Source organism: Salmo trutta, chromosome 40 (genome assembly GCF_901001165.1).
Source record: "Salmo trutta chromosome 40, fSalTru1.1, whole genome shotgun sequence".
Taxonomy (NCBI): Eukaryota; Metazoa; Chordata; class Actinopteri; order Salmoniformes; family Salmonidae; genus Salmo; species Salmo trutta.
The window spans coordinates 11,351,025-11,378,202 of NC_042996.1; the positions used below are offsets into that span (position 1 = coordinate 11,351,025).

General features: G+C 42.3%; 2 protein-coding genes across 2 annotated transcripts; both read left to right on the top strand.

Moving 5' to 3' along the window:
* Positions 1-586: 586 nt before the first annotated feature.
* LOC115180158 (protein mono-ADP-ribosyltransferase PARP12) lies at positions 587-17,002 on the top strand. Its single transcript, XM_029742038.1, has 13 exons — positions 587-1,179; positions 1,514-1,649; positions 1,899-2,202; positions 3,091-3,141; positions 6,606-6,732; positions 8,715-8,880; positions 8,990-9,110; positions 9,325-9,421; positions 10,270-10,357; positions 12,592-12,722; positions 13,294-13,445; positions 13,556-14,632; positions 16,974-17,002. The coding sequence occupies exons 1-13, from the start codon at positions 914-916 to the stop codon at positions 17,000-17,002; spliced, it is 2,745 nt and encodes a 914-aa protein (XP_029597898.1). The 5' UTR covers positions 587-913.
* LOC115180159 (protein mono-ADP-ribosyltransferase PARP12-like) lies at positions 16,229-27,140 on the top strand. The gene is made up of 8 exons (XM_029742039.1): positions 16,229-16,587; positions 16,974-17,109; positions 25,205-25,476; positions 25,633-25,720; positions 25,846-25,961; positions 26,184-26,332; positions 26,546-26,930; positions 27,041-27,140. Exons 5-8 carry the CDS (start codon positions 25,894-25,896, stop codon positions 27,138-27,140), a joined length of 702 nt encoding a protein of 233 aa, XP_029597899.1. The 5' UTR covers positions 16,229-16,587; positions 16,974-17,109; positions 25,205-25,476; positions 25,633-25,720; positions 25,846-25,893.
* Positions 27,141-27,178: the final 38 nt, after the last annotated feature.

Here is a 27,178-nt window from a genome sequence, read left to right on the forward strand (position 1 = left end):
ATCATCAAATAAAACAAATGTAATATGCACAACAACTGAAATATTTATAAACTAATGTGAATAAATTATGTCGAATAATAATTAATAATAATTAATAATGATAAGCAGTAATGGGCAGTCACTATCATCATGGGACTTTTATTAATTATTTTATTCTGTGTTGTTCTAGCATTAATGCATAGTTAATTTCATGTTTTAAGAAAATAACAGAAACCAAAATCGAAAACCGTGATTATTTTGTAAATAATCAAACCGAAACCGAACCGACCTCAAAAAGCACTAATCATGTTCCCATATAATTATCCATATATGGCTCTGGGGTAATCCAATTTAAACAATTAACTTTGTGTGCGTGTGTCCCCTTTGGCCTTTGCCTTAGTTTCGTTTTTCTTTCGTCAAAAATGAGTAAGCAAGGGTGTAGTCAAAGACAGTACAGTATGAAGATAAGCAAAAACCTATTCTCCAATAGAAATCCCAGATCACGCTTGTATGCGATGTCATGGCGACGTTGGCTAGCTAAGCTCATGCGCAAAAATACGTCATCCGGTCTTAAGGTCGTTTCGCGTCTAACTACGCATGTACAGGCCGTCAACTCAAAGGCACTCCTTCGATATAAAGTTGTTTTTGACGAAAATGAAAACTTGTCAGTTTGTCTGTTTCACGAGTTCTGAGTAATACCATATTCAACTACTTACGGCATTGGCTCGAGTATAGGTTGTGCCTTTAGATTTTGAGAAAATTAAGAACTAAGGAAGCATATTTCACTTCAAACCCCGGCCTGGTCTGCTTGGTCTGTTTCACAAGCGTTCCGGTTAGTCTCGCGATGTAGCGCCTCTGGTGTAGCGGTAGCCTTCTGTAATACTGTGGTCCACTGTCCTGGACCAGGCACAACAGTTGTGCAAGTCATTGCGAGATGGATCAGCAATATCTATTAAAAGTAATTTGCTATCACCAGGGAGTACTGGATTATGCGGATCTGGCAGATATTGGGTGCGGGGAAGATGTTATCTGTGCCCTTGATGAAAACGAGGTATTTTCTGTCGCGTTGTGTAATGGAAACAAAAGCGTCATTGCGAAAACTAAGGTTAGACGCTGCAAGGCTCAGCAATGTGATGGCTGCAATGATTTACACCTGTGTAAATTTTATTTATTTGGGGACTGTAAGAATAGTAGGGGAAGGTAAGCATATTTTTTTTGTATTATTATTAATGTTATTATTATGTAGCCATATGCTATGTAGGACCAGAAGTGTTACGTTAAACTGCCTACAAATTAATTCCAACCAATTCTTACATATTCATTGAATTTCTTTCAGTCATATGGCGTGAATAAATGTCTCATTACAAATACTGTCGTTATTTATTTAGTTTTTCACATTTAAGATATTTCAGCCCAGGACTTGAAACTGCATGAGCTGTATAGAATTATGGGGTTTAGTTAGTTAAATTTGTTCTGCAAACTGAATTGTAATTTGTATTATTATTGACCAGTTTTTTTGCTACTTTCACTTCAGACGGACATGCCGCTTCGGCCATGACCTGAACTCTGAACACAACTCCAGAGTTTTAAGAGAGCATAAACTTGAGACGCTTAGTAGACAAGAAATCCGGCAGTTGTTGTTACAAAACGACAACTCTCTCCTTCCACCGGTAACCAACCGTTTTTATAATATTTTATTTTTCATATTAGTTCATATTTTTTTATTATATTTTTCTCTAACTGCTGATGTGGATCAGTGGATGGTTTGTGTTGTATGACTGATGAAGATGTCTGCATATTTTGACTAGCACATCACTGTCCATAGACCCAATAGCTCTTTCATCTCATGCTTTCTTGGATTTATACAACAATGGTATGGTAAACAAGTATTTTAAAAGCCCTTTCACTCACTCTTTCAGGTGTGCAGCTCTTATAACAAAGGCGCCGGGCTTTATGGCAACTGCCCGGATCAGGAGGGGTGCAGGAGACTTCACGTGTGTGACAGGTACATCAGAGGAACCTGTTCCTCGGGAGCCGACTGCAACAGGTGTCATGACTTCTTCGAGCCCCACCCACAAAGGACTCTGCAGCAGAGGGGAGTGCCAAACGATCTAATGACGTCCATGTTGTCAACCTACCGGAACATCCAGGCCATGAAGAATGAAGGTGCCGGCAGTGCTGCTTCCATCAACAGGCCCCAGAGCTGTCCTCCGAGAAATACAGGTAGACGGCTGCAGGAGCAAACAGCAGGGTTGTGTTCATTGGGGAATAATGTTTCAGAACAGTCACTATATTTAACTTCTATAGTTACTTGGAAGTATTCCTCGATGGACTTGCTTGCCATCCAGGGTTGGGGTCAATTACATTTCAATTCCAGACCAGTCAATTCAGGAAGTACACTAACATTCCAATTCTCTTCAATGCTTTTCAATAACCAGGTCTCCATCCAACCGTTTTATGCAAGTAAAGTAGATATTGGATAAAATGTTTCATGACAGGCCTGAAACAGAACATTTCTGGGTAAACTTTCTTAATGTCGACCAAACAAAATAGGCAGGATTTTTTTGTCTGTAAAATTAATTATGTGAGAAATGGTGGTGGAAAACGTTTTATTCAAAAATATTGATATAATAACCATAATATGAAAGTGCAAGATGATGCGCTTGATGCTCCTTTCCAATAAATATTGAGGGTCTTAATCTGGTGACATGATCATCAATGCTTGGCTGCCATTTGACAAATAAAAATGATCTTGCTCTTTTGTCCATAATAATCTCATCATGTAAGCTATACCCACACTGTATTTGGGCACATAAGCTATATAACGGGCCAAAATATATTTGGTACATGGGAATTTAACCACGAAAGTCATTTTTATGTGCACAATGTCATCATGCACAGCCTTTTATCCACAACATTTCAATTTGATGGAAACACGTTTCTGGTTGAAAAATATGCATATAGTTTGGATGGAAACCTAACTAGTGAGGAAAATGTGGAATTGGAATTTGGTTTACTTTCTGAATTGAAATGGGATTGACCCCAACCCTGATGCCAACTTTGATTTCATTTAACTAAATGTGTGTTTATTTATTTGTTGTTTGTTTACAGTGAGGAATGAGATCTGCCTGTTCTTTGTCAAGGGGGACTGCAAACAAGGAGGTACATTTAACGAGAGAGAGAGAGTGTGTGGAGGCAGTGTCTGGAGGATTTGCTTTGGCAGAACACCTACAAGGGCTTTGCCCTGTTTTTCTCAGGCAGAAGCTATGGCAGCCGGCCGGATATTTAATTTAATTTCTTTATTTCAGCAGATAGGCCAGTTGAGAACAAGTTCTCATTTACAACTGCGACTTGGCCAAGATAAAGCAAAGCAGTGCGACAAAAACAAAAACACAGAGTTACACATGGGATAAACAAATGTACAGTCAATAATACAATATAAAAATATATGTACAGTATGTGCAAATGTAGTCAGATTTAGGGAGGTAAGGTGTAACAGTGTAGGTTCCGTCCCTCTCTTTGCCCCAACCTGGGCTTGAACCAGGGACCCTTGCACACATCAACAACTGACACCCACGAAGCATCGTTACCCATTGCGCCACAAACCCGCAATGGGAGGGACGGAACTTACACTGTTACAAAGGCAATAAATAGGTCATAGTGGCGAAATAATTACAATTTAGCATTAACACTGGAGTGATAGATGTGCAGATGATGATGTGCAAGTCGAGATACTGGGGTGCAAAAGAGCAACAACCAAAAATATAACAATATGGGGATGAGGGTAGTTGGGTGTGCTATTTACAGATTGGCTGTGTACAGGTACAGTGATCGGTAAGCTGCTCTGACAGCTGATGCTTAAAGTTAGAGGGAGATATGTCTCCAGCTACAGTGATTTTTTTTTGATTTTTTTTTGATTACAATTTGTTCCGGTCATTGACAGCAGAGAACTGGAAGGAAAAGCGGCCAAAGTAGGTGTTGGCTTTGGGGATGACCAGTGAAATATACCTACTGGAGCGTGTGCTACGGGTGGGTGTTGCTATGGTGACCAGTGAGCTGAGATAAGGCTGGGCTTTACCTAGCAAGACTTATAGATGACCTGGAGCCAGTGGGTTTGTCGACAGATATGTAGTGAGGGCCAGCCAACGAGAGCATACAAGTCGCAGTGGTGGGTAGTATATGGGGCTTTGGTGACAAAACGGATGGCACTGTGATAGACTACATCCAATTTGCTGAGTAGAGTGTTGGAGGCTATTTTGTAAATGGCATCGCTGACGTCAAGGATCGGTAGGATAGTCAGTTTTATGAGGGTATGTTTGGCAGCATGAGTGAAGGAGGCTTTGTTGCGAAATAGGAAGCCAATTCTAGATTTAATTTTGGATTGGAGATGCTTAATGTGAGTCTGGAAGGAGAGTTTACAGTCTAACCAGACACCTTGGTATTTGTAGTTGTCCACATATTCTAAGTCAGAACCGTCCAGAGTAGTGATGCTGGGCGGGCGAGCGGGTGTGGGCAGCAATTGGTTGAAGAGCATGTGTTTAGTTTTACTAGCATTTAAGAGCAGTTGGAGGCCACGGAAGGAGTGTTGTATGGCATTGAAGCTCGTTTGGAGGTTTGTTAACAGTGTCCAAAGACGGGCCAGATGTATACAGAATGGTGTCGTCTGCATAGAGGTGGATCAGAGAATAACCAGCAGCAAGAGCAACATTGATATATACAGAGAAAAGAGTCAGCCCGAGAATTGAACCCAGAATTGAATCCCTCCGATTTGACACACTGAACTCTATCTGAGAAGTAGTTGGTGAACCAGGTGAGGCAGTCATTAGAACTGTAGGGGTAGCCAGGTGGAAAGCATGGCCAGCTGTAGAAAAATGCTTATTGAAATTCTTGATTATCGTAGATTTATTGGTGGTGACAGTGTTTCCTAGCCTCAGTGCAGTGGGCTGATGGGAGGAGGTGCTCTTATTCTCCATGGACTTTAGAGTGTCCCAAAACTTTTTGGAATAGATGCAAATTTCTGTTTGAAAAAGCTAGCCTTAGCTTTCCTATCTGACTGTTTATGTTGGTTCTTGACTTCCCTGAAAAGGGGGCTGTTTGATGCTAATGCATTACGCCACAGGATGTTTTTGTGCTGGTCAAGGGCAGTCAAGTCTGGAGTGAACCAAGGGCTATATCTGTTCTTAGTTCTACATTTTTTGAATGGGGCATGCTTATTTAAGATGGTGAGGAAAGCACTTTTAAAGAACAACCAGGCATCCTCTACTGACGGGATGAGGTAAATATCCTTCCAGGATACCCGGGCCAGGTTGATTAGAAAGGCCTGCTCGCAGAAGTGTTTTAGGGAGTGTTTGACAATGATAAGGGGTGGTCGTTTGACCGCGGACCCATAACGGGCGCAGGCAATGAGGCAGTGATCGCTGAGATCCTGGTTGAAAACAGCAGAGGTGTATTTAGAGGGCAAGTTGGTCAGGATGATATCTATGAGGGTGCCAATGTTTATGGATTTAGGGTTGTACCTGGTAGGTACCTTGATAATTTGAGTGAGATTGAGGGCATCTATCTTAGATTGTAGAACGGTCGGGGTGTTACGCATGTCCCAGTTTAGGTAACCTAACAGTACAAACTCTGAAGATAAATGGGGGCAATTAATTCACATATGATGTCCCGAGCACAGCTGGGGGGTCTATAACAAGTGGCAACATTGAGAGACATTTCTGGAAAGGTGTATTTTTAAAAGTAGAAGCTCTAACTGTTTGGGCACAGACCTGGATAGTATGACAGAACTCTGCAGGCTATCTCTGCAGTAGATTGCAACTCCGCCCCCTTTGGCAGTTCTATCTTGTCGGAAAATTTTGTAGTTGGGGATGGAAATTTCAGAATTTTTAGTGGCCTTCCTAAGCCAGGATTCAGACATGGCTAGGACATCAGGGTTGGCGGAGTGTGCTAAAGCAGTGAATAAAACATACTTAGGGAGGATGCTTCTGATGTTGACATGCATGAAACCAAGGCTTTTACGGTTACAGAAGTCAGCAAATGAGAGCGCCTGGGGACACACAGGGCCTGGGTTAACCTCTACATCACCAGAGGAACAGAGGAGGAGTAGGATAAGGGTACGGCTAAAGGCTATAAGAACTGGTCGTCTAGTGCGTTGGGAGCAGAGAATTAAAGGAGCAGATTTCTGGGCGTGATAGAATAGATTCAGGGCATAATGTACAGACAAGGGTATGGTAGGATGTACAGTGGAGATAAACCTAGGCATTGCATGACGATGAGAGAGGTTGTGGCTCTGGAGGCACAAGTTAAGCCAGGTGAGGTCTCCGCATGTGTGGGGGGGTGGGACAAAAGAGCTATCTAAGGCATGTTGAGGTGGACTGGGGGCTCGACAGTGAAATAAAACAATAAGAACTAACCGAAACAGCAGTAGACAAGGCATATTGACATTAGAGAGAGGCATGTGTAGCCGAGTGATCATACGAGGATAGGAGTTTATAACTTTCAAAGTTGTCAGTAGATACACAATACAAACCCTGTGAAACCACAATTCAGGGACAAATCAGGCTGTGACCCAGGTGCAATAATGATACTTTACAACATATCACATCTCACTGCAAACGTATGACTTTCAGAGAAATGCTGGAGAGTCCACTTCAAAATGCCCTACAAGTGGGAAGTGAAAGATGGACAGACTTGGTCAGCTCTGCCAGAAAATGAAGTGATTGAGAGAGACTTCTGTGACCCTTCTAAGATACACAGGTATAGTATGTTGTTATGTCATACTTAAAGGTAGACTCAGTGATATTACATACAGTCATGAAAAAGTTTGGGCACCCCTCTGAGGCTGCATAATAATTTACTCTGTCATCGCAGAAAATGATCACAGTGGCATGCCATTCATTTTCTAATAAAAGCTGAGTACTGGGGTATTGTCCAGACAAATATTTTTAGTGTAGCAATATTAAGTTGTATAAATTAAATCAGATGTGAAAAATAAGCTATGCAAAAATTTGGGCACCGTTGTCATTCTGTTGATTTGAATACCTGTAACTACTTAGCACTGATTAATTGGAACACACAATTGGTTTGGTGAGCTCATTAAGCCTTGAACTTCATAGACAAGTGCATCCAATCATGAGAAAAGGTATTTAAGGTTGCCAATTGCAAGTTGTTGTTCTCTTTGACTCTCCTCTGAAGAGTGGCAACATGGGGGCCTCAAAACAACTCTCAAATGACCTGAAAACAAAGATTGTTCAACATTATGGTTTAGAGGAAGGCTACAAAAAGCTATCGCAGAGATTTAAGCTGTCAGTGTCCACTGTGAGGAACATAGTGAGGAAATGGAAGACCACAGGCACAGTTCTTGTTAAGGCCAGAAGTGGCAGGCCAAGTAAAATATCAGAGGCGAAGGATGGTGAGAACAGTCAAAAACAGCCCACAGACCACCTCCAAAAGACCTACAACATCATCTTGCAGCAGATGGTGTCACTGTGCATCGTTCAACAATTCAGCGCGCTTTGCACAAGGAGAAGCTGTATGGGAGAGTGATGCGGAAGAAGCCTTTTCTGCACACACGCCACAGAGTCGCTTGAGGTATGCAAATGCACATTTGGACAAGCCAGCTTCATTTTGGAATAAGGTGCTGTGGACTGATGAAACAAAGATTGAGTTATTTGGTCATTACAAGGGACATTATGCATGGCGGCAAAAGAACACAGCGTTCCAAGAAAAACACTTGCTACCCACAGTAAAATTTGGTGGGGGTTCCATCATGCTGTGGGGCTGTGTGGCCAGTGCCGGTACTGAGAATGTTGTTAAAGTTGAGGGTCGCATGGATTCCACTCAATATCAGCAGATTCTTGGGAATAATGTTGAAGAATCAGTCACAAAGTTGAAGTTACGCCGGGGCTGGATATTTCAACAAGACAACGACCCAAAACACTGCTCAAAATCTACCCGGGAATTTATGCAGAGGAACAAGTACAATGTTCTGGAATGGCCATCCCAGTCCCCAGACCTGAATATCATTGAGAATCTGTGGGATGATTTGAAGCGGGCTGTCCATGCTCGGTAACCATCAAACCTAACTGAACTGGAGATGTTTTGTAAGGAGGAATGGTCCAAAATACCTTCATCCAGAATCCAGACACTCATTAGAGGCTATAGGAAGTGTCTAGAGGCTGTTATTTTAGCAAAAGGAGGCGCTACTAAATATTGATGTGATTTTTCTATTGGGGTGCCCAAATTTATGCACCTGTCTAATTTTGTTTTGATGCATATCGCACATTTTCTGTTAATCCAATAAACCTCATTTCACTACTGAAATATTACTGTGTCCATCAGTTATTTGATAGATCAAAATGAAATTGCTGATCCAAACACCCAATTATTTATAAATGGAAATCATGGAAATTGTCAGGGGTGCCCAAAGTTTTTCATACGACTGTAGATGCAGAAAGTGAACAGCATAGTGGGTTGAAGCGCGAGACTCAAATTCCCCGATGTTTTGGTCCCGTGGCTTCCACATTGTAACAGCATGAAGCAAACCCGTGCACATGTGCAGATATGTTACTGTGTGTGACTGTCCTGCATCTCTCTCATCTCAATATCTGCAGTGCTGCTCATGGCAACGTCATTTCGCTGAGTCTACCTTTAACTAGCAAAAGTATGTCAAACTGTGAATAAGGTACAATATCACTTTTTTATCTTCTTCCCATTGCCATGTTCTTATGCCTTCACAGTGAGGGATCAGACTGTGTGCATTTTGACTCCATGAGCCTTGGATTCAGTGAAGTTCGCCGTCTCTCCACAGTTTCCTCTGTGACCGAGCCCACATTCGTACTCACCACAGAGTGGGCGTGGTTCTGGGAGGACGAGTACGGCAAATGGGTCCAATACGCATCCATCGTAAGTGGTGTGAAACACTCCAACAGGCTGATGTGTTACGAGGACAATAATAGAGACGGTAAACTGTTGTTCCCCTTGAATTAGATTTTTTTTTTTCTATGAATCACAGAAAGAGAAGCACCGATTGTCGTCCATCACCAGTGAAGACCTTGAGAAAAGGTACCAGGAGGATCAAAGTGCTGTGGTGAAGTTCACTGCAGGCCAGCAGTCTTATGAGCTGAGTTTCAGAGGTAACACACATCAACACTCTTGAAAAACAACCTACTGTAATAATAATAATATATTTGAGTTATTAGCGCTTTGCACAAGTTAGTTAGTCAAAAAGGCTACTCTTATACGCCTCAAATTCTAGTACTAAAATAGTCGGCAGGTAGACTAGATGTTAGAGATGTTGAACATTAACTGTAAGGATGCTGGTTCAAAAAGTTATTCTTGTAATTACAGACATGACGCAATATAACGAAAGATATGGCACTATAAGGATGGTCAGACGACGTCCTGTCTTTGTTTCAACTGTGGACGCACAAGCTGCAAGAAGCAGGTAATGTATGAATGGGAATGGACTGAGAATGGGTACTATGTTCTGAATCTAACCATTTCTATATTTACCTAATAGACACTCTTGATTGCTGACAGACTCAGGATAGGAGAAAGGGTTAAATACCAGTGCTTGTGTGAATGGTTGGTCTGTTCAGCTGTCTGACCCTTTGGGTGAATAAACTTGGTTTGAGCTTTTATAGTTGTCCTTCAGTTTTTACTTGGGTTATTTAGAACCTAACAGTATAGACCATAACACGTGGTTTTGTTTTGTATCTCAAACAAGAGGGATTTATTTGCTTCTGATGCTAAGCAGGGTTGGTCCTGGTCAGTCCCTGGATGGGAGACCAGATGCTGCTGGAAGTGGTATTGGAGGGCCAGTAGGAGGCACTCTTTCCTCTGGTCTAAAAAACATATCCCAATGCCCCAGGGCAGTGATTGGGGACACTGCCCTGTGTAGGGTGCCGTCTTTCGGATGGGACGTTAAACGGGTGTCCTGACTCTCTGAGGTCATTAAAGATCCCATTGCACTTATCGTAAGAGTAGGGGTGTTAACCCCGGTGTCCTGGCTAATTTCCCAATCTGGCATTCATACCATCACGGCTGTCTAATCATCCCCAGCTTACAATTGGCTCATTCATCCCCCTCCTCTCCCCTGAAACTATTCCCCAGGTCGTTGCTGTAAATGAGAATGTGTTCTCAGTCAACTTTACCTGGTTAAATAACGGTAAAATAAAATAAATAAATGAATAAAAATTCCATTTAAGATGAGAACAAATAGAGATTTTCAAATGAACTACTTTTTTTCTTTGTGTTGTGTATATCAAGGTTCTTTTTCATATATATTTTCAGGCGAAATGGACCACGCAACCCCTCTCAAAATTTCAGAGCTGTTCCTGGATTTTGGGACAAGTCTGCGATACCTGACATTGGATACAGGGTAACTTGTTTACAGTGGCGTAAAGTACTTTACTATTTATATTTTTGACCACTTTTACTTTACTACATTCCTAAAGAAAATGATGTACTTTTTTAGTCCATACATTTTCCCTGACACCCAAAAGTACTCTTTAGATTTGGAATGCTTAGCAGGACAGGAAAATGGTCTAATTCACACACCTATCAAGAGAACATCCCTGGTCATCCTTACTTCCTCTGATCTGGCTGACTCACTAAACACATGCTTTGTTTGTAAATTATGTCTGTGTTGTGTGCCCCTGGCTGTCCATAAATTTAAAAAAATGGTTTGCTTTATACGGTGCCTTCAGAAATTATTCAGACCACTTGACATTTTTCACATTTTGTTACGTTACATCCTTAATCTAAAATATATATGTTTTTCTCAATCTACACACAATACCCCATAATGTCAAAGCAAAAACAGGTTTTTAGAAATGTTTGCTAATTTATATTAAAAAAAAGGAAATATCACATTTTACATAAGTATTCAGACCCTTTACTCAGTACTTTGTTGAAGCACCTTTGGCAGTGATTACAGCCTCAAGTCTTCAGTTCAAGTCCAGGCTCTGGCTGGTCCACTCAAGGACATTCAGAGACTTGTCCCGAAGCCACTCCTGCATTGTCTTAGCTGTGTGCTTAGGGTCCTTGTCCTATTGGAAGGTGAACTTTTGCCCCAGTCTGAGGTCCTGAGCACTCTGGAGCAAGTTTTCATCAAGGATCTCTCTGTACTTTGCTCCATTCATCTTTCCCTTGATCCTGACTAGTCTCCCAGTCCCTGCCGCTGAAAAACATCCCCACAGCATGATGTGGTGCCAGGTTTCTTCCATACGTGATGTTTGGCATTCAGGCCAAATAGTTCAATCTTGGTTGTCATCAGACCAGATAATCTTGTTTCTCATGGTCTGAGAGTCTTTAGGTGCTTTTTGGCAAACTCCAAGCGGGCCGTTATGTGCCTTTTACTGAGGAGTGGCTTCTGTCTGGCCACTCTACCACAAAGGCCTGATTGGTGGAGTGCTGCAGAGATGGTTGTCCTTCTGGAAGTTTCTCCCATCTTCACAGAGGAACTCTAGAGCTTTGTCAGTGACCATTGGGTTCTTGGTCACCTCCCTGACCAAGGCCCTTCTTCTCTTATTGCTCAGTTTGGATGGGCGTGCAGCTCTAGGAAGAGTCTTGGTGGTTCCAAACTTCTTCCATTTAACAATGATGGCGGCTCTCTCTCTCTAATTCCTTCCACCTTATGGCTTGGTTTTGGATCTGACATGCACTGCCAACTGTGTGACCTTCTATAGACAGGTGTGTGCCTTTCCAAATCATGTCCAATCAATTGAATTTACCACAGGGGAAGAGTCTTGGTGGTTCCAAACTTCTTCCATTTAAGAATGATGGAGGCCACTGTGTTATTAGGGACCTTCAATGCTGCAGGCATTTTTTGGTGCCCTTCCCCAGATCTGTGCCTCGACACAATCCTGTCTCGGGGGTCTATGGACAATTCCTTCAACCTCATGGCTTGGTTTTTGCTCTGACATGCACTGTCAACTGTGGGACCTTTTTTAGACAGGTGTGTGCCTTTCCAAATCATGTCCATCAATTGACTTTACCACAGGTGGACTCCAATCAAGTTGTAGAAACATCTCAAGGATGATCAATGGAAACAGGATTCACCTGAGCTCAATTTTGAGTGTCATAGCAAAGGGTCTGAATACTTATGTAAATAAGGTATTTCTGTTTTTTCTTTTTAATAAATGTGCAAACATTTGTAAAAACCTATTTTCACTTTGTTATTATGGGGTATTGTGTGTACTTGCTGAGGAAAAAAAATATTTAATACATTTTAGAATATTGTCTGTAACGTAACAAAATGTGGAAAAAGTCAAGAGGTCTGAATACTTTCCAAAGGCACTGTATAAGGAACTTTAAATTATTTTGATACTTAAATATATTTTTACAATTACATTTACTTTTAATACTTAGTATATTTAAAACTAAATACTTTTAGACTTTTACTCAAGTAGTATTTTACTTGGTGACTTTTACTTGAGTCATTTTCTATTAAAGTACATTTACTTTTACACAAGTAATGGAATTGGATTCATTTTCCACCACTGCTTGTTTACATGAGATTCTACTGCTTTGGCTTGCGGGAAAGTCTACTTTTTAACATTGCTTTTCATTTGGTTTCAGCTGTGACAACCTTTTTGTTTTCCCCTCCTGCAGACAGTCACTCTTCTGAGTTCTGACAGGGACTATCAGAAGGTCCAGGAACTTTTCAACAAGACCATGAGGGGCTTCAAAATCACCAGCATCGAGAGGGTCCAAAACAGGGACCTCTGGGTAGTCTTCCAATGGTATGTTTACATCAACTCTCACACACAATCCTAACATGTTACTTCCAAAATGCTAAGTAAACCCTGTCTTGAATGCGATTATGGGTAAGCAGTGTTAGGAATTGAAAATCTGGTCAAGGTGTGTAGAAATGCTATATACAAAATATAAGGTGAACAGCTCCTATATTTAAGGGTTTATTAGACAGAGACCTAGACAGACATATGCAAATGAGAAGACAGACATGTTTCTCTAAGAAGTCCACAGCAAATCTCGACCCCTCCTGAGGGGAGGGCTGACCTAAATACTCTTGCCTTATCTGTTTTCCGTTTCACCTTTCTGTGCCACGTGCCAAAGCATTAAATCAAGGCAGAGACCTTGGGGTTGTATAGACTATACATTTGAAACATCTGAATCACTTAAAGACACCCATGGCTGAATTTATGTCTCAGGGGCCCAGATTCCAGTTACTGAGAGCTGCTTTAAGGTGACCTCTGGCCTTACAGACGGTACCTAGAGGCCAAATTTCAATAGGGAATAACCGTCTAAAATATAATTCTTAACAGCAGCTAATGGTCATTTCTTCTTTCTCAGGAAAAGAGATTTAATGAAGAAAAACAATGGAGGTAAAAACAGCAAGGAGTTACATCTCTTCCACGGAACGGACCCAAAACACGTAGACGCCATTTGCAGAGATAACTTCGACTGGAGGCTGTGTGGAACCAATGGAACTGTGTATGGCGAAGGTACCTCATGTTAACCAACTGTCAGAAGTGTAGTCAGATTTTAGAAGCAGTCATGATCTCATTATAGTCAGTCATTCTGTTTTACTGATGATCTTCTCTGTTTGTTTAAGGGAGTTACTTTGCCAGGGATGCCAAGTACTCACACAGCTACACCAGCGACTCAGGAGTGAGGTCCATGTTTGCTTGTCGGGTGCTTGTTGGCGACTACACACGGGGGAACTCGGACCTCTGTCGCCCCCCTCCAAAAGGCGAGGGAAGCCCGACTCTCTATGACAGCTGTGTGGACAATGTCCTGAACCCATCCATATATGTGGTGTTTGAAAAGCACCAGGTGTACCCCGAGTTCCTCATCAAATACGATGATGGCGTCATGCACTGGACCTCTTCGGCTCCAGCTCCAACCAAGACTGTCTCTATCCAATCCACTTCCTTAACCCCAAAATCCAACCAGATTCAAGCCACAGCTGCTGCTACCCCATCGAAGAGTGTTCCATCAACTTTGAGTCCATCTAAAACTGCAGCCACAACTTCCTCTAATGCAACCGATTCTCATCCCACTTTGTGTTTAGTCCATCAGTCTCGCCCAAAACCTGGCCAAGCCCCATTGATATTCAGTCAATCTCCCATGAAGCCAGCCTCAAGTTCTCAATTGGTGGATACCACCCTAGACCCAGATTTCAATCCCTCATTTGCAAACCTCTCTCGCACACTCACTACCCCAGCCAGTACCCCCTCTCGTACGCCCACTACCCCAGCCAGTACCCCCTCTCATACGCCCACTACCCCAGCCAGCACCCCCTCTCGTATGCTCACTACCCCAGCCAGTACCCCCTCGCACATACTCACTACCCCAGCCAGTACCCCCTCGCACATACTCACTACCCCAGCCAGTACCCCCTCGCACATACTCACTACCCCAGCCAGTACCCCCTCGCACATACTCACTACCCCAGCCAGTACCCCCTCGCACACACTCACTACCCCAGCCAGTACCCCCTCGCACACACTCACTACCCCAGCCAGTACCCCCTCGCACACACTCACTACCCCAGCCAGTACCCCCTCTCGTACGCCCACTACCCCAGCCAGTACCCCCTCTCGTACGCCCACTACCCCAGCCAGCACCCCCTTTTGTATGCTCACTACCCCAGCCAGCACCCCCTCTCGTACGCTCACTACCCCAGCCAGTACCCACTCTCCTACACTCGCTCCCCGAGCCAGCACCCCCTCTCCTACACTCACTCCCTCAGCCAGCACCCCCCCTGGCATACTTTCCCCTTTAACTGGCACCCTATCTCGGGCTCACACCCGCTCAATGACTACTACTCGCACACTCCCTGCCAGCAGTACCTCTCAGCCACTATCCCCTTCATACTCATTGAGCACACCTTATTACACACTTTCTCACTCATCATACTCCCCCACTTACACACAAACTCTCTCACACACTTCCCCCTCCACGTCAAGCAATTCTCCAAGCACACTCTCCCCGTCAGCAAGCAACCAATCTCGGGTGTTCTCTCCCTCGGCAGGTGCCTTCTGTCGTCCACTATCTACCACAACAAGCACCACTAGATCTCGTCCTGAGTCACTGTACAGTGTTCCAACAGCTCAAAGGAGGGACACCAAAGAAAAAAACAAATGTCTTCTGCAATAACTTGCCTTTGTCAGGATGGAGCAGTAAGTTAATAGAAAGTTTTGATGGCGAACTTCAAATCTTCAAAAACAGAAAATGTATTAAAATTATGAAGGATAATGCATTTGCATATCAAAGATGTAGTATAGCTGTGTATCTTTACCTGTAGGGGCTTAACAACAGTGAAGCTGTTCACAACCAACCAGACGTTTGTCATTTTGCACAAATATGAATTTGATGAGCATGTTTCCTTTACTCAGGTCTGCTGACACAGCCCATACATTTTGTAAATGAAACAAGTTTGATTTCTGTGTTTTAAACTCATAAAATCATTGATTCTGGATGTTTTCTGGACAAGTCTACTCATTTCTAAGAGATTTTCAAACACCTGTGATGGAAAAATGATGTATTCACCTTATTTGTTGGATATGTAACAATTATTTCCCTAAACAGTGAGATATTTCTGTCCTGCTGATGCTGTGTTTTATGGTGTCCACTCTAGCTTACTGGTGATAAAACCTACAGCTGGCATTCCAGTGACAGGATGTGGGGTGGTTGTAACTGGGATAGAGAGGAGTGGAACAAAGGCCTCAATGGTTCTTAGACATCCTGACCTGGGAAATTAGGCCAGGGTCGGGGGTTAAGATAAGGCCAGGGGCAGATAAAGACAGGATGAGCCCAAAGTGGCTTATGGGGCCCCCTAATCTATATGGGAGGGGTGAAACCAAGCATTTTGGGTATTAGCTATATGAACTGTGCATTACGTGTATGATTCAGACTCTCAGCCTAACGGTCAGTCAAGACTGGTGGGCTGACGGTCTCATTAGTGCAATAATTAATCGATATTAAATAAAGATGATTGTTTGAAGAAAAGACCAAGTCTCTCTCAGTACTGAATTTCCACAACACATTCTGATGTCAGAAATGTAATTTTTGGGATAAAAATCATCTTTATTGACAAACTGAATCAATGACTCACTACTGCTGCTTCTGTGTGTTTAACAGGCCTATTGTGATGTAAATAAAGGTTCCACATGCCACTGGGACAGAGTTCAATGTGACGTATTTAATAGGGTGTGTTCCGTCATTAGTGTGTTGATCTATTGCCTGTTTGTTATACTTTGCTACCTTCATAATAGGGGAGTGGTTACAAATGGTTTTGTCGCATGCTGGTCACCTGTTTTGTAGTTAATGGAGAGCAATGTTCTACTTCAGATTTGACAATATATGTACAGTTTTGCGAGGGCCAACAGTCAGGTGTTCTACGGTGACTGACATGGATACAACAGCTCTGCTCTACAAGGTCCTCTGCCCATAATGGGTCCAGAGAGCTGGGAGAATTACGTGCCAACATTAGCACGATGGAAGATGACCTGGAAAGTGTTTTAGGGAATCAGGAGATGTTTACCAGGGCTGTCTCTAAGGGAAACAAACTGATAGTTGCCAAGACGAAGATGAGGTTATGCAGAGCTAATGGATGGAGTGGCTGCAGCAATTTACACCTGTGTAAGTTTTATCTGTATGGAACATTTATTTATTATTTCACCTTTATTTAACCAGGTAGGCCAGTTGAGAACAAGTTCTCATTTATAACTAAGTTTTATCTGTATGGAACATGTCCATCCAATGAGAGGTAAACTTTTTTTGCTTTACTGTTTGTTTTTACCCCGGAAGTTATTTACCCGTCATATTACTTTTATTAATTCTACTATTATTTCAGAAATTTTCTAAATTCATTTGGTCTTACAGAATGTGACAGGTAATTCACTACAGTATAAATGTCAATTGCTACAGGTTCATGGCAGTTTGTAGATTTGACATTTAAGGAAAACCTAATATATGTTTTTTTAAGAGCTTAATAAGAAATCGCCTCTCCTTCTTGTGATTTCCAGACAAGGATGCCGTCTCTGCCATGAGCTGACGTCAGAGCATAACATCAGAGTCCTGAGAGAGCATTAACTGGAGGAACTGGACAGGAAGGAGCTGTGTACATTACTGCTGCAGAATGACAACGCCCTTTTACCCCCAGTATGTGCGTCATAGGCATTCGGGAAGGATTCAGACCCCTTGACTTTTTCCACATTTTGTTACGTCACAGCCTTATTCTAAAAAATATAATCCTCAATTATCTACACACAATACCCCATAATGACGAAGAAAAAACTGTTTTTTAGACATTTTTACAAATGTATTAAAAAGAAAAAGCAGAAATACCTTTTTTACATACGTATTCAGACCCTTTGCTATGAGACTCGAAATTAAGCTCACGTGCATCCTGTTTCCATTGATCATCCTTGAGACGTCTCTACAACTTGATTGGAGTCCCCCTGTGGTAAATTCAATTGATTGGACATGATTTGGAAAGGCACACACCTGTCTATATAAGGTCACACAGTTGGCAGTGCATGTCAGATCCAAAACCAAGCCATGAGGTGGAAGGAATTAGAGAGAGAGAGCTGCCATCATTCTTAAATGGAAGAAGTTTGGAACCACCAAGACTCTTCCTAGAGCTGCACGCCCATCCAAACTGAGCAATTAGAGAAGAAGGGCCTTGGTCAGGGAGCTGACCAAGAACCCGATGGTCACTCTGACAGAGCTCCAGAGTTCCTCTGTGGAGATGGGAGAACCTTCCAGAAGGACAACCATCTCTGCAGCACTCCACCAATCAGGCCTTTATGGTAGAGTAACCAGATGGAAGCCACTCCTCAGTAAAAGGCCCATGACAGCCTGCTTGGAATTTGCCAAAAGGCACCTAAAGGACTCTCAGACCAAGAGAAACAAGATTATCTGGTCTGATGACAACCAAGATTGAACTCTTTGGCCTGAATGCCAAACGTCACGAAGCATGGTGGTGGCAGCATCATGCTTTGGGGATGTTTTTAAGTGTCAGGGACTGGGAAACTAGTCAGGATCGAGGGAAAGATGGAGTTAGTACAGAGAGATCCTTGATGAAAACCTGCTCCAGAGTGCTCAGGACCTCAGACTGGGGCGAATTTTCACCTTCCAACAGGACAACGACCCTAAGTACACAGCCAAGACAACGCAGGGGTGGCTTCGGGACAAGTCTCTGAATGTCCTTGAGTGGCCCAGCCAGAGCCCGGACTTGAACCCGATCTAACATCTCTGGAGAGACTTGAAAATAGCTGTGCATCGATGCTCCCGATCCAACCTGGCAGAGCTTGAGAGGATCTGCAGAGAAGAATGGGAGAAGACTCAAGGCTCTAATCACTGCCAAAGATGGTTCAACAAATGTACTGAGTAAAGGGTCTGAATAATTATGTAAATTACATATTTCCGTTTTTTTCAAAAAAAAACTGTTTTTGCTTTGTCATTATGGGGTATTGGGTGTAGATTGATGAGGGGGCAAAGAATTATTAATCCATTTTAAAATACGTCTGTAACGTAACACAATGTGGAAAAAGTCAAAGGGTCTGAATACTTTCCGAATGTTTATGTCAGCCACTTTACAATTAAGTTGAATTCACACTTAAAGATGCAACGCCAGCAGGGAACATGAGCTGATTCTTACTTTTGATTCACAGGCATTGTATATTCAATGTTTATTTCCCCATGTCCAAAATGACTACTGATGAATGCACAGACTTCAGGCTATCATCCAAGTATGTGTACTAAACTTAGCGCGCAGATATCTGTACAAATTATGTATTTGAATTGGGACTTTGAATTGGGATATCTGTAAATTGGGACTGATGCATGTTAAAGGAATTTTATATCTTGATGATAATAATCAATAATCAATTCGCCTTGACTAATGCCCTAGGTTTGTAAGACAATGGGTTAAATAATTAGGCAAGATCTCAGCTTTCTGCAAAAGGTTTCTGTAGCTATATTCAGAGAACGTTCTGGCGTCAGGATAACAAAACAGTCATTTTATAGTTCTTGCTTACTTACGCACATGGATTTACACACAAACTGTTGGTGACCTGCATCCCCCATTGACTTCACACACACTGTTTATCACTATCTAGCTCAGCCTGTTCCTTTCCCTCAAGGTTAGGAACGCTTTGAAGTTTTATTCCCTTTACCATCTGTCCCCTGCTCTCTATACTAATTGCATACACACATTTCTTTCCCTCTCCAGTGGTTCCTGGACTTTCTGGAATTAATCAGAACAATCGATCACTACATTGATCATTACATTGATTATTCATTAACCATGCTGTATGACTAATAATTCATCATGGTTTATTGATTCATTTACCTTTATTAGATAATTCTCTTATCAATTCCACCCTTAAATGATTAAATAATTCACCATGATGATCAAATACTATATGAGAACCCTACTAATCACCTGCTATATGTAATCACACATAATCACACATAGAACCCTACTAATCACCTGCTATATGGAAACACAAATAATCATACGCTATATGGAAACACAAATAATCACACGCTATATGGAAACACAAATAATCACACGCTATATGTAACTTAATTGTGATACAAGGATTAAACAAGACCAATACATGAATATTCCTCCTACTCCTCAATGACTGTCCTGGGCCTATTTCCAATTATGACACTTCGATTTAGGATTTTCATCATAATTTTTATTAAAGGAACAGTCAATCTAAACGTTGAAAATTGTTTCATCAAACATTGGCTCCTCGTGATTAAAAGAAACCGAGCCATCTTCCTGGCCTGGAGGCCCGCATTCGCCATCCCACTGATCGGAGCTCGGAATTGGTCCATATCTCACCTCCTAGCGAATTTACATAAACTTAAAATCAAAACTAAAATACATGCCTGCCAACGGAGCCGATAGTCTCTCCATGAATTAATATCCTAAAGCTAAGTGAACCAAATTCTCTTCCTATCTACTCCTGCTGGCCCCCCTCCTTTCTTCCTGCTACTCCCCAACCCTCAAGGTTTCAGCAGTGCAGGGGAGGATTTCTCCGTCTGCCCTTCTATTTATCTATCTCCAGCTTTTTCTCATAATATGGGTTGTTTCCAAATATTGACTAAATGTCTCATTGTCTCCTTGGTTGCACTCCTGAGTTTTAGAAAAATCAACCTGTCTAGATATTGCATATCTACTTAAATGTATTACAATACCCTCAATGATCCTAGATCACCTACAGATGTCATATATCCCTGTCCTGTTGACCTAAGTCTACCATTATTAAACTTATTCACAACAAAATATAGTAATACTATTATATCAATTCCACAGCCTTGTTGTGTTAAATCTCTTACACTGCTTTCAACCACAGCTGACTTCCTAAGGGAAAATAAACATATCTAGATCATGTAAAAAATACCCCTGCTATTGGTCAAAATATTTTCAAATAACATAATCAGATCAAAATGACTAATCTGATTTACTCCACCAAGAAAAATGATTGTACCTTTATCATCCTTCTGTCTTCTCATTGGTTCAAATGATCAATTGTGTCTAAGAACTTTAACTTTATCGTAATTATCAGTTCTACAAATTCCCTTAAAATCAATATCACCAATGACCTTAAATTCACCATCCAAATGGCTTTTCAATGTGGCTGATCAGACCACACAGGAAAAGTCACCAGAGGGGTCAAAAGTTACACCACCCTTTCAGAACCGTGTTTCTTACTACATTAGACAAATGAAGGCTAAGAACTGTATCTACATTTTGTATCCCAGGTTCCCAGAACATTCCCTATCAAAAGAATTTCACGTGCTTAATTAAAACTCAGAAAACAAAACTTCCAAAATGCCATGTGTGTATACCCCTTTAAGATATCCTGGCTTCTAGGTGTACAGAAGGAACACTATTAGCTCTCCAATATAGCTTCTTGCGATACCTATCGGTTGAGGGACTGTGTTGATCTCCACTAATCATGACTACCCAGTTTGTGATTTTCCTCCCCTGTGACACCCACTGGCCCATTTCCTCCCACCTTTCTGGGGGCTCCCTGGCAAGAGATACATGGGGGCTCCACCTTTCTCTGAACAATGTCTGGTCTTGTGGAAGTAGCTCCACTTCCACAGCAACATGAGTGCTGTCATAGTGTAACCACTTTAACCCTATAGTTCTCTCTGGGGTTCTAAGTAATGCTTCCTCATAGACAAGATCTGGACCTGGGCGTTTGTTATACCAGAGAGTACAGTGTAAGTCATCGGGTGACATTTTAATGAGTCCTTGGGCCAGTTGGTCGGAGAGTTCCATCAAGGTTTTAGGAATATCTGTTATCCCCCCCCCCTCAGCAAATCCTGACTGTACCAATAACATGGTTCCCCGTCCCCACAGACAACCATGTTGTCTCTGACAACGTATGCCTTCATTCCCCTCTCAGTGTGTGTGACTGCCACATTTAATTTTGTCATCACATCCCTGCCCAACAAGTTTACTGGGCATAGTTTAGATATTAGAACCGGGACAGTGGCTTCTACCCCAGATGACTCATGTTTCAGGGCTATAGGAGCAGACAACCGCTCCATGAATTGATGTCCTGATGCTGACCGTACTATTATCTGTTCCCCATTACTTTTTATCCATTTGGGAGCCTCGTCTTCACAGATTGCTGTGCGACACGCCCCAGTATCACACAGAAATGTGATTCTATCTCCCATTACTGTTAGTGTTAAATAGGGTTTCTGTTCTTGTTGTAATGCCAAATCAATTGTAGCCAATTCAAAAACTTCACAATCGCTGTTTATAACTAAACCTTGAAAATCCTGTTTCCCCTCACTAGTGTCTGTTCCCCCGCTCTCCATAGTTAGTCATGCCTCATCCTCCTCCTCCTCTGAGTCTGGCTGTGGGCGCCTGACCTTCTTCTCTTTGTATTTGTCTCTACTCCCTCTCTGGCCTTGCTTGTCTCTGTTTTTGTAACAATCCCTACGAGAATGGTTTCCCTCCCTGCAGTGGTTACATGGTGCTTTACACTGTCTAGCAAAGTGCCCTAGCTTGTGACAATTGAAACACTTGTATTCCTCTTTCTCCCCTTTCCTGTTATTCTGTTCTCTTTTGTCACCTCTGCCATTCCCTGCAATCTCTCCTAGAGTGGCCATCAGATACTCTGCTCCTTTCCTTTCCTTCTTCTCTTTCTCACCTTTGCCAAGTTGCTCATAGTGTACAGCATATCTCTTTACTTCCCTCAGATCTGCTAGCCCCCACCCTACTAGGTTCTGTTTGATCTCAGGGCGCATTCCACTGAGGAAAGCAATTTTTAATTGCTGGTGATACGGGGCATCAAATCCATCCACTACCGGGGGTCCTATTAACCCACTGTTTGCGTTGAACACGTCCTTTAATCTCTCTAGGTATTGGCTTATAGTCTCACTGTCTTCTTGTTTACACTTGTGAACCTTAGAGAAATCTTACACAGCTGTGTGATTTTCTCTACATATTATTACACAGCTGTGTGATTTTCTCGACATATTGTCCATCTATCGCCCAGGGCACTACTATCAAATCACCATTTCCTGGTACCCAATTTCCCCTAACTGCTGCCCAATCTTTCCCACCAGCTGTCTAACTGCTCTCTCTACTTCACCCGTGTTTAGTTTAAAGCTGGCTGTCAGAGCCTCCAAATCTCTTTTGAACCCATCCATACCTGTCTTGGGATGTCCTACCCCTTCGACTGCCCTGGCTACATCTCTCTGAGTCCATGCTCTATATACCTCCAGTGTCGGCCCCTGTCCGTCATCCCCAGCTCGGGGGTTAGGTAAGGCTATCAGAGGGTACTGTCTGACTGTCCTCTCGTTCTCTTCTATCCATTCCGAATCATCCCCACTTCCCTCTTGTCTATTCCTATCCGGACTTTGGTTATGGGAAACGAGTCTACTGAGGGCTCTGGGTTGTGCAGCACCACGAACATGCTCTCTTCCCCTAGTTCCCATCTTTCTCCCTTCCTCTGTTTCAATCCACTTTCTCAATAAAGTGGCTAAATCCTGTCCTCCTCTCTGTGTCTCTTCCTCTCTACCTCCCTCGGCTCCCTGAGGACCAGCATATGGGGGAGGGGGTATTGGTACGGGCGGCACTTGATGTGGTTGCCTCCGTCTCACTACCACCACCTCGTTATCTGGGTTCTCCCGCCACCCCTGGTCAGCCAGGGAGGGGTATAATTTGGGTTTAGATGGTGTCTCTGTGGGAGCCGTGGGAGTCCTCTCTGTCTGCTCCTGGCTACCCAAACATTCATTCTTTGTAACTTCCTTACTCTTGGCCCCCTCCGCTCTCTTTCTAGCTTCTGCCAGCCAGACACGAGCGGTGTCAAGGCCTTCTGTGCGCTGCTTCTCTGTCTTATCCCCACAGACCCTATGTATTTGTTTAACCAGTGATTCCAATCTAACAACATTTAAACATCCATCAAAATCGTATTTCTTCCTCCATTTCGGGGCAAAATAAATGTTCCTCTTATCTTTTCCCAGCATAAAACGTTCATCTCCCGTCAATACCGGGATCTCCTTAGAGGATTTACCACCCGTGTTGTTAAAGTACACTCGTATTTATTCTGCTTGTTTTCCCTACCTAGAATTTTAAAAGGATTATTCGTAAGTACCTTAAACTATCTTTTATTCTATGTGCTTTAATTTATACAACTCTGGATCAAATAAAATCAGTGTCTACTCGCTGTTAATCTTTATGTGTATGCTATTTACCGTCGTTAAGCTAGAATTGAAGAATAATTATTATTAACCTAGAATTTGGGGAATAATTATTCGTAATTGCTTCTATCCCACGCTTAAAAGAACAAACCAGCTTTTTTTTCTATTTCGACTGTTGATTTGAGCAATATGTTTTCTATATGTATCAACACCCATTAATTTTCCTTCTCACAATATAGAGTTATTCTGCTAGAATGATCATACGTATCTATCCTAACCCTGTCTTTATCTTGCTCATAGACAAACACTGCAACCTGTTTTATTTTTAGGTTTTACTGCCTGTCTTTTTCTCGTGATTGTTGACAGAATTCTCCTCACACGCAATCACTCATCCCAACATAGTTACTCTCTCTCGAAACTTTATCTATAGAGGGGATATTGATCGGACATTAGGTCGCATACATATGCAACTATAAACTATTTTCCAGGGGTTGTAAAGCCCTAGTTAACAGCCTATTTATCTGTTGCTTAATGTAATTGTTGACAATAATATCTGTTTCTCACTCCGCCATATTAGGTCTCACTTCTCCCATAGATAATAATTATTCGTATGACCCACGCTTAAAAGAACAAACCAGCTCTTTTTTCTATTTCGAAGAATAATTATTCGTATGCTATATGACACATTGCTTCTATCCCACGCTTACAAGAACAAACCAGCTTTTTTTCCCATTTCGACTATTGATTTGAGCAATATGTTTTCTATGTGTATCACACCCATTAATTTTCCTTCTCACAATATAGAGTTATTCTGCTAGAATGATCATACGTATCTATCCTAACCCTGTCTTTATCTCGCTCATAGACAAACACTGCAACCCGTTTTATTTTTAGGTTTTACTGCCTGTGTCATAATTACAGCCGTGTTGAAGAGACCAAACTGCAGCAGGTGAAATGTAGATACTCATCTTTTTAATATATACGAGCAAAGCATCCACAGGATAAACAATAAACAAACTAACGACAGGAACAGAGCCGCAGGCTCAACAAAAGCAGTGCTATCAAACAACTACCCACAAGTGACAAACAAAAACACACACCTATTTATAGGACTCCCAATCAGAGGCAACTAGAAACACCTGCCTCCAATTGAGAGTCCAGCACCCAACCTACACATAGAAAACTATCCTAGAACATACACATAGAAATACAAACAGACCAGTGACCAAAAAACCCCGTAATAAATAAACTACCCTCTGCCACGTCCTGACCAAACTACAATAACAAAATATCCTCTCTACTGGTCAGGATGTGACAGTCCCCCCCCGCCCCCCCCTTTCCCTCTCCAGTAGTTCCTGGACTTTCTGGAACTAATCAGAACAATCGATCACTACATTGATCATTACATTGATTATTCATTAACCATGCTGTATGACTAATAATTCATCATGGTTTATTGATTCATTTACCTTTATTAGATAATTCTCTTATCAATGCACTTAAACAGAGTTTGCACTTATCCAATGTCCTTATCAATCCCTCATCAGGAGTGGTCTGTATTTGTCTCCAGGTTTGCTTCACATACAACAAAGGTAGTGGAGAGTATGGCTACTGTCCTGACAAAGGGAGCTGCAGAAGACTCCACGTCTGTGAGCACTACATTACAGGAACCTGTGCTGCAGACGTGGATTGTGGCAGGTCTCATGACTTATACGAGCCCCACCTGATCAACACCCTGCAGCAGAGGGGAGTACCTAATGAACTGGTGGCATCCATATTGTCCACCTACCGCAACGTCCAGGCAATCGGGGATACTAATGATGCTTGTGACAACACACTTTGGTAAAAGACCTTGTAGAGTAGACTACACTAACCTCGTCCCTGGGCTCAATTGCTATTGGATATAAATTAGGAGAGTGAGCTGCCAGGTGGATGAGATTATACTGTACTGATTTTATTTTTTTATAACGCTGTCTAACTTTCTCTACTCATCCTCAGCAAGAAAGACTCTGGTGACTGCCTGCTGAAATCCAAAGCTTTACCCAGTCACTGGGATAAATCTTCAGTACCTGAAACTGGATTCAAGGTTCATAATCACTTTTTAACTCATAAGATCTTCCATCTGGTCAGAAGGCAGTGCATTATAAAGCTATTACATTGGTAAAAGTATGTTATTTTCAAATGCATTCTCTCTAGAGGGTTGCTCTGCAGAGTTCCTCAGCTGAGCACAAGAATATTCTGGATCTTTTCCATCAAACTATGACTGGCTTCAGTGTGAAGAGTATTGAGATGGTGCAGAATCGGATCCTGTGGGAGGTCTTTTCGTGGTAAGAATCCAAACTCCTCATGCCAAAAGAAATGTAATCTACCCAAGAAATATGTTCATATTGACTGCATTAATCAAAGCAGTTACAACATAACATATGCAAACAGATGTAACATGTTAATGGTAACTGGTACTTAAATTCTAGTAGCGAACACTTGCAAATGCTATGAGGTGACATGCCAATGAAGATACGGACAAATGAATCTGTTGTTCCTCTCCCAAGGCAAGGAGATGTGATGAGAAAGACAAACACAGGGAAGGAGAATGAGAAGCAGCTCTTCCATGGAACAGACTCTAAACCCGTGGACGCTATATGCCTACAGAACATAGACTGGAGGATTGGTGGAACACATGGAACGCCCTATGGGCAAGGTGAGCTCTGCATTTCATGTGATATCTAACAGATTTTTAAGTTTATATAACAATGTATTATGTTACGTGGAAATGGCATTGGACAACATCTTTTTTTGCTATTCTCTTTCACGTCACATTATGGAAATACAGTGGAAAAGTTGACAAAACAAATGTCTTTGTAATGTCACACTGTCACTGTGATTGTTCTAATTCTAACCCATCTCTTTCCAGGAAGCTACTTCTCTAAGGATGCCAAGTTCTCCAACAGCTACACCAGCCAGTCAGGAGTCAGGTCCATGTTTGTTTGTCATGTGCTGGTGGGAAATTACACGCAAGGATGCTCCAGCTACCTCTGCCCCCCTTCAAAAGACGGAAGTCACACCATCTCTTATGACATCTGTGTGGATGATATCTACAACCCCTCTGTATTTGTGGTGGTCGGGAAGCACCAGGTTTACACAGAGTACCTTATTCAGTACAGGGAAGGGTCCAGGCCTGGGACCTATGTTCCACCACCTAACTTCGTTCAAAACCAGAGCCACCACAACATGCACTGGCAACCTATTCCAGTCATGCTACACTCACAAACCACCCCTGTGCTGCCTAACAATGCAAGGTTCAGATCTCCTTGCCCAACAGGACAGAGAACCCCCAGACCTACCTTGACACATGCTTCTGCACAGTTTGGCTCCCTGAACTCCCTGACACATCCATCGTTTCAGCCAGGTCTGATGACTTACGTCTCTCATCCACCACCCTGGGTCGGCTCTATGACCTCCATACCACGCGCACCTCCATCAAGGACAAGAAGATCACAGTTTACTAAAATGGAAGCAAAAAGTAAACCTATGGCATCACTGGATA

What these genes read in the sequence shown, in the direction of transcription:
- LOC115180158 (XM_029742038.1), top strand. Translation starts at nt 914, where the DNA reads ATGGATCAGCAATATCTATTAAAAGTAATTTGCTATCACCAGGGAGTA. An exon ending in CTGTCCTCCGAGAAATACAG is followed by an intron (nt 2,203 to 3,090) that starts GTAGACGGCTGC and finishes GTTTGTTTACAG; the next exon opens with TGAGGAATGAGATCTGCCTG. An exon ending in TACCTGACATTGGATACAGG is followed by an intron (nt 10,358 to 12,591) that starts GTAACTTGTTTA and finishes CCCCTCCTGCAG; the next exon opens with ACAGTCACTCTTCTGAGTTC.
- LOC115180159 (XM_029742039.1), top strand. Translation starts at nt 25,894, where the DNA reads ATGACTGGCTTCAGTGTGAAGAGTATTGAGATGGTGCAGAATCGGATC. An exon ending in CTGTGGGAGGTCTTTTCGTG is followed by an intron (nt 25,962 to 26,183) that starts GTAAGAATCCAA and finishes TCCTCTCCCAAG; the next exon opens with GCAAGGAGATGTGATGAGAA. An exon ending in GTGCTGCCTAACAATGCAAG is followed by an intron (nt 26,931 to 27,040) that starts GTTCAGATCTCC and finishes CGTTTCAGCCAG; the next exon opens with GTCTGATGACTTACGTCTCT.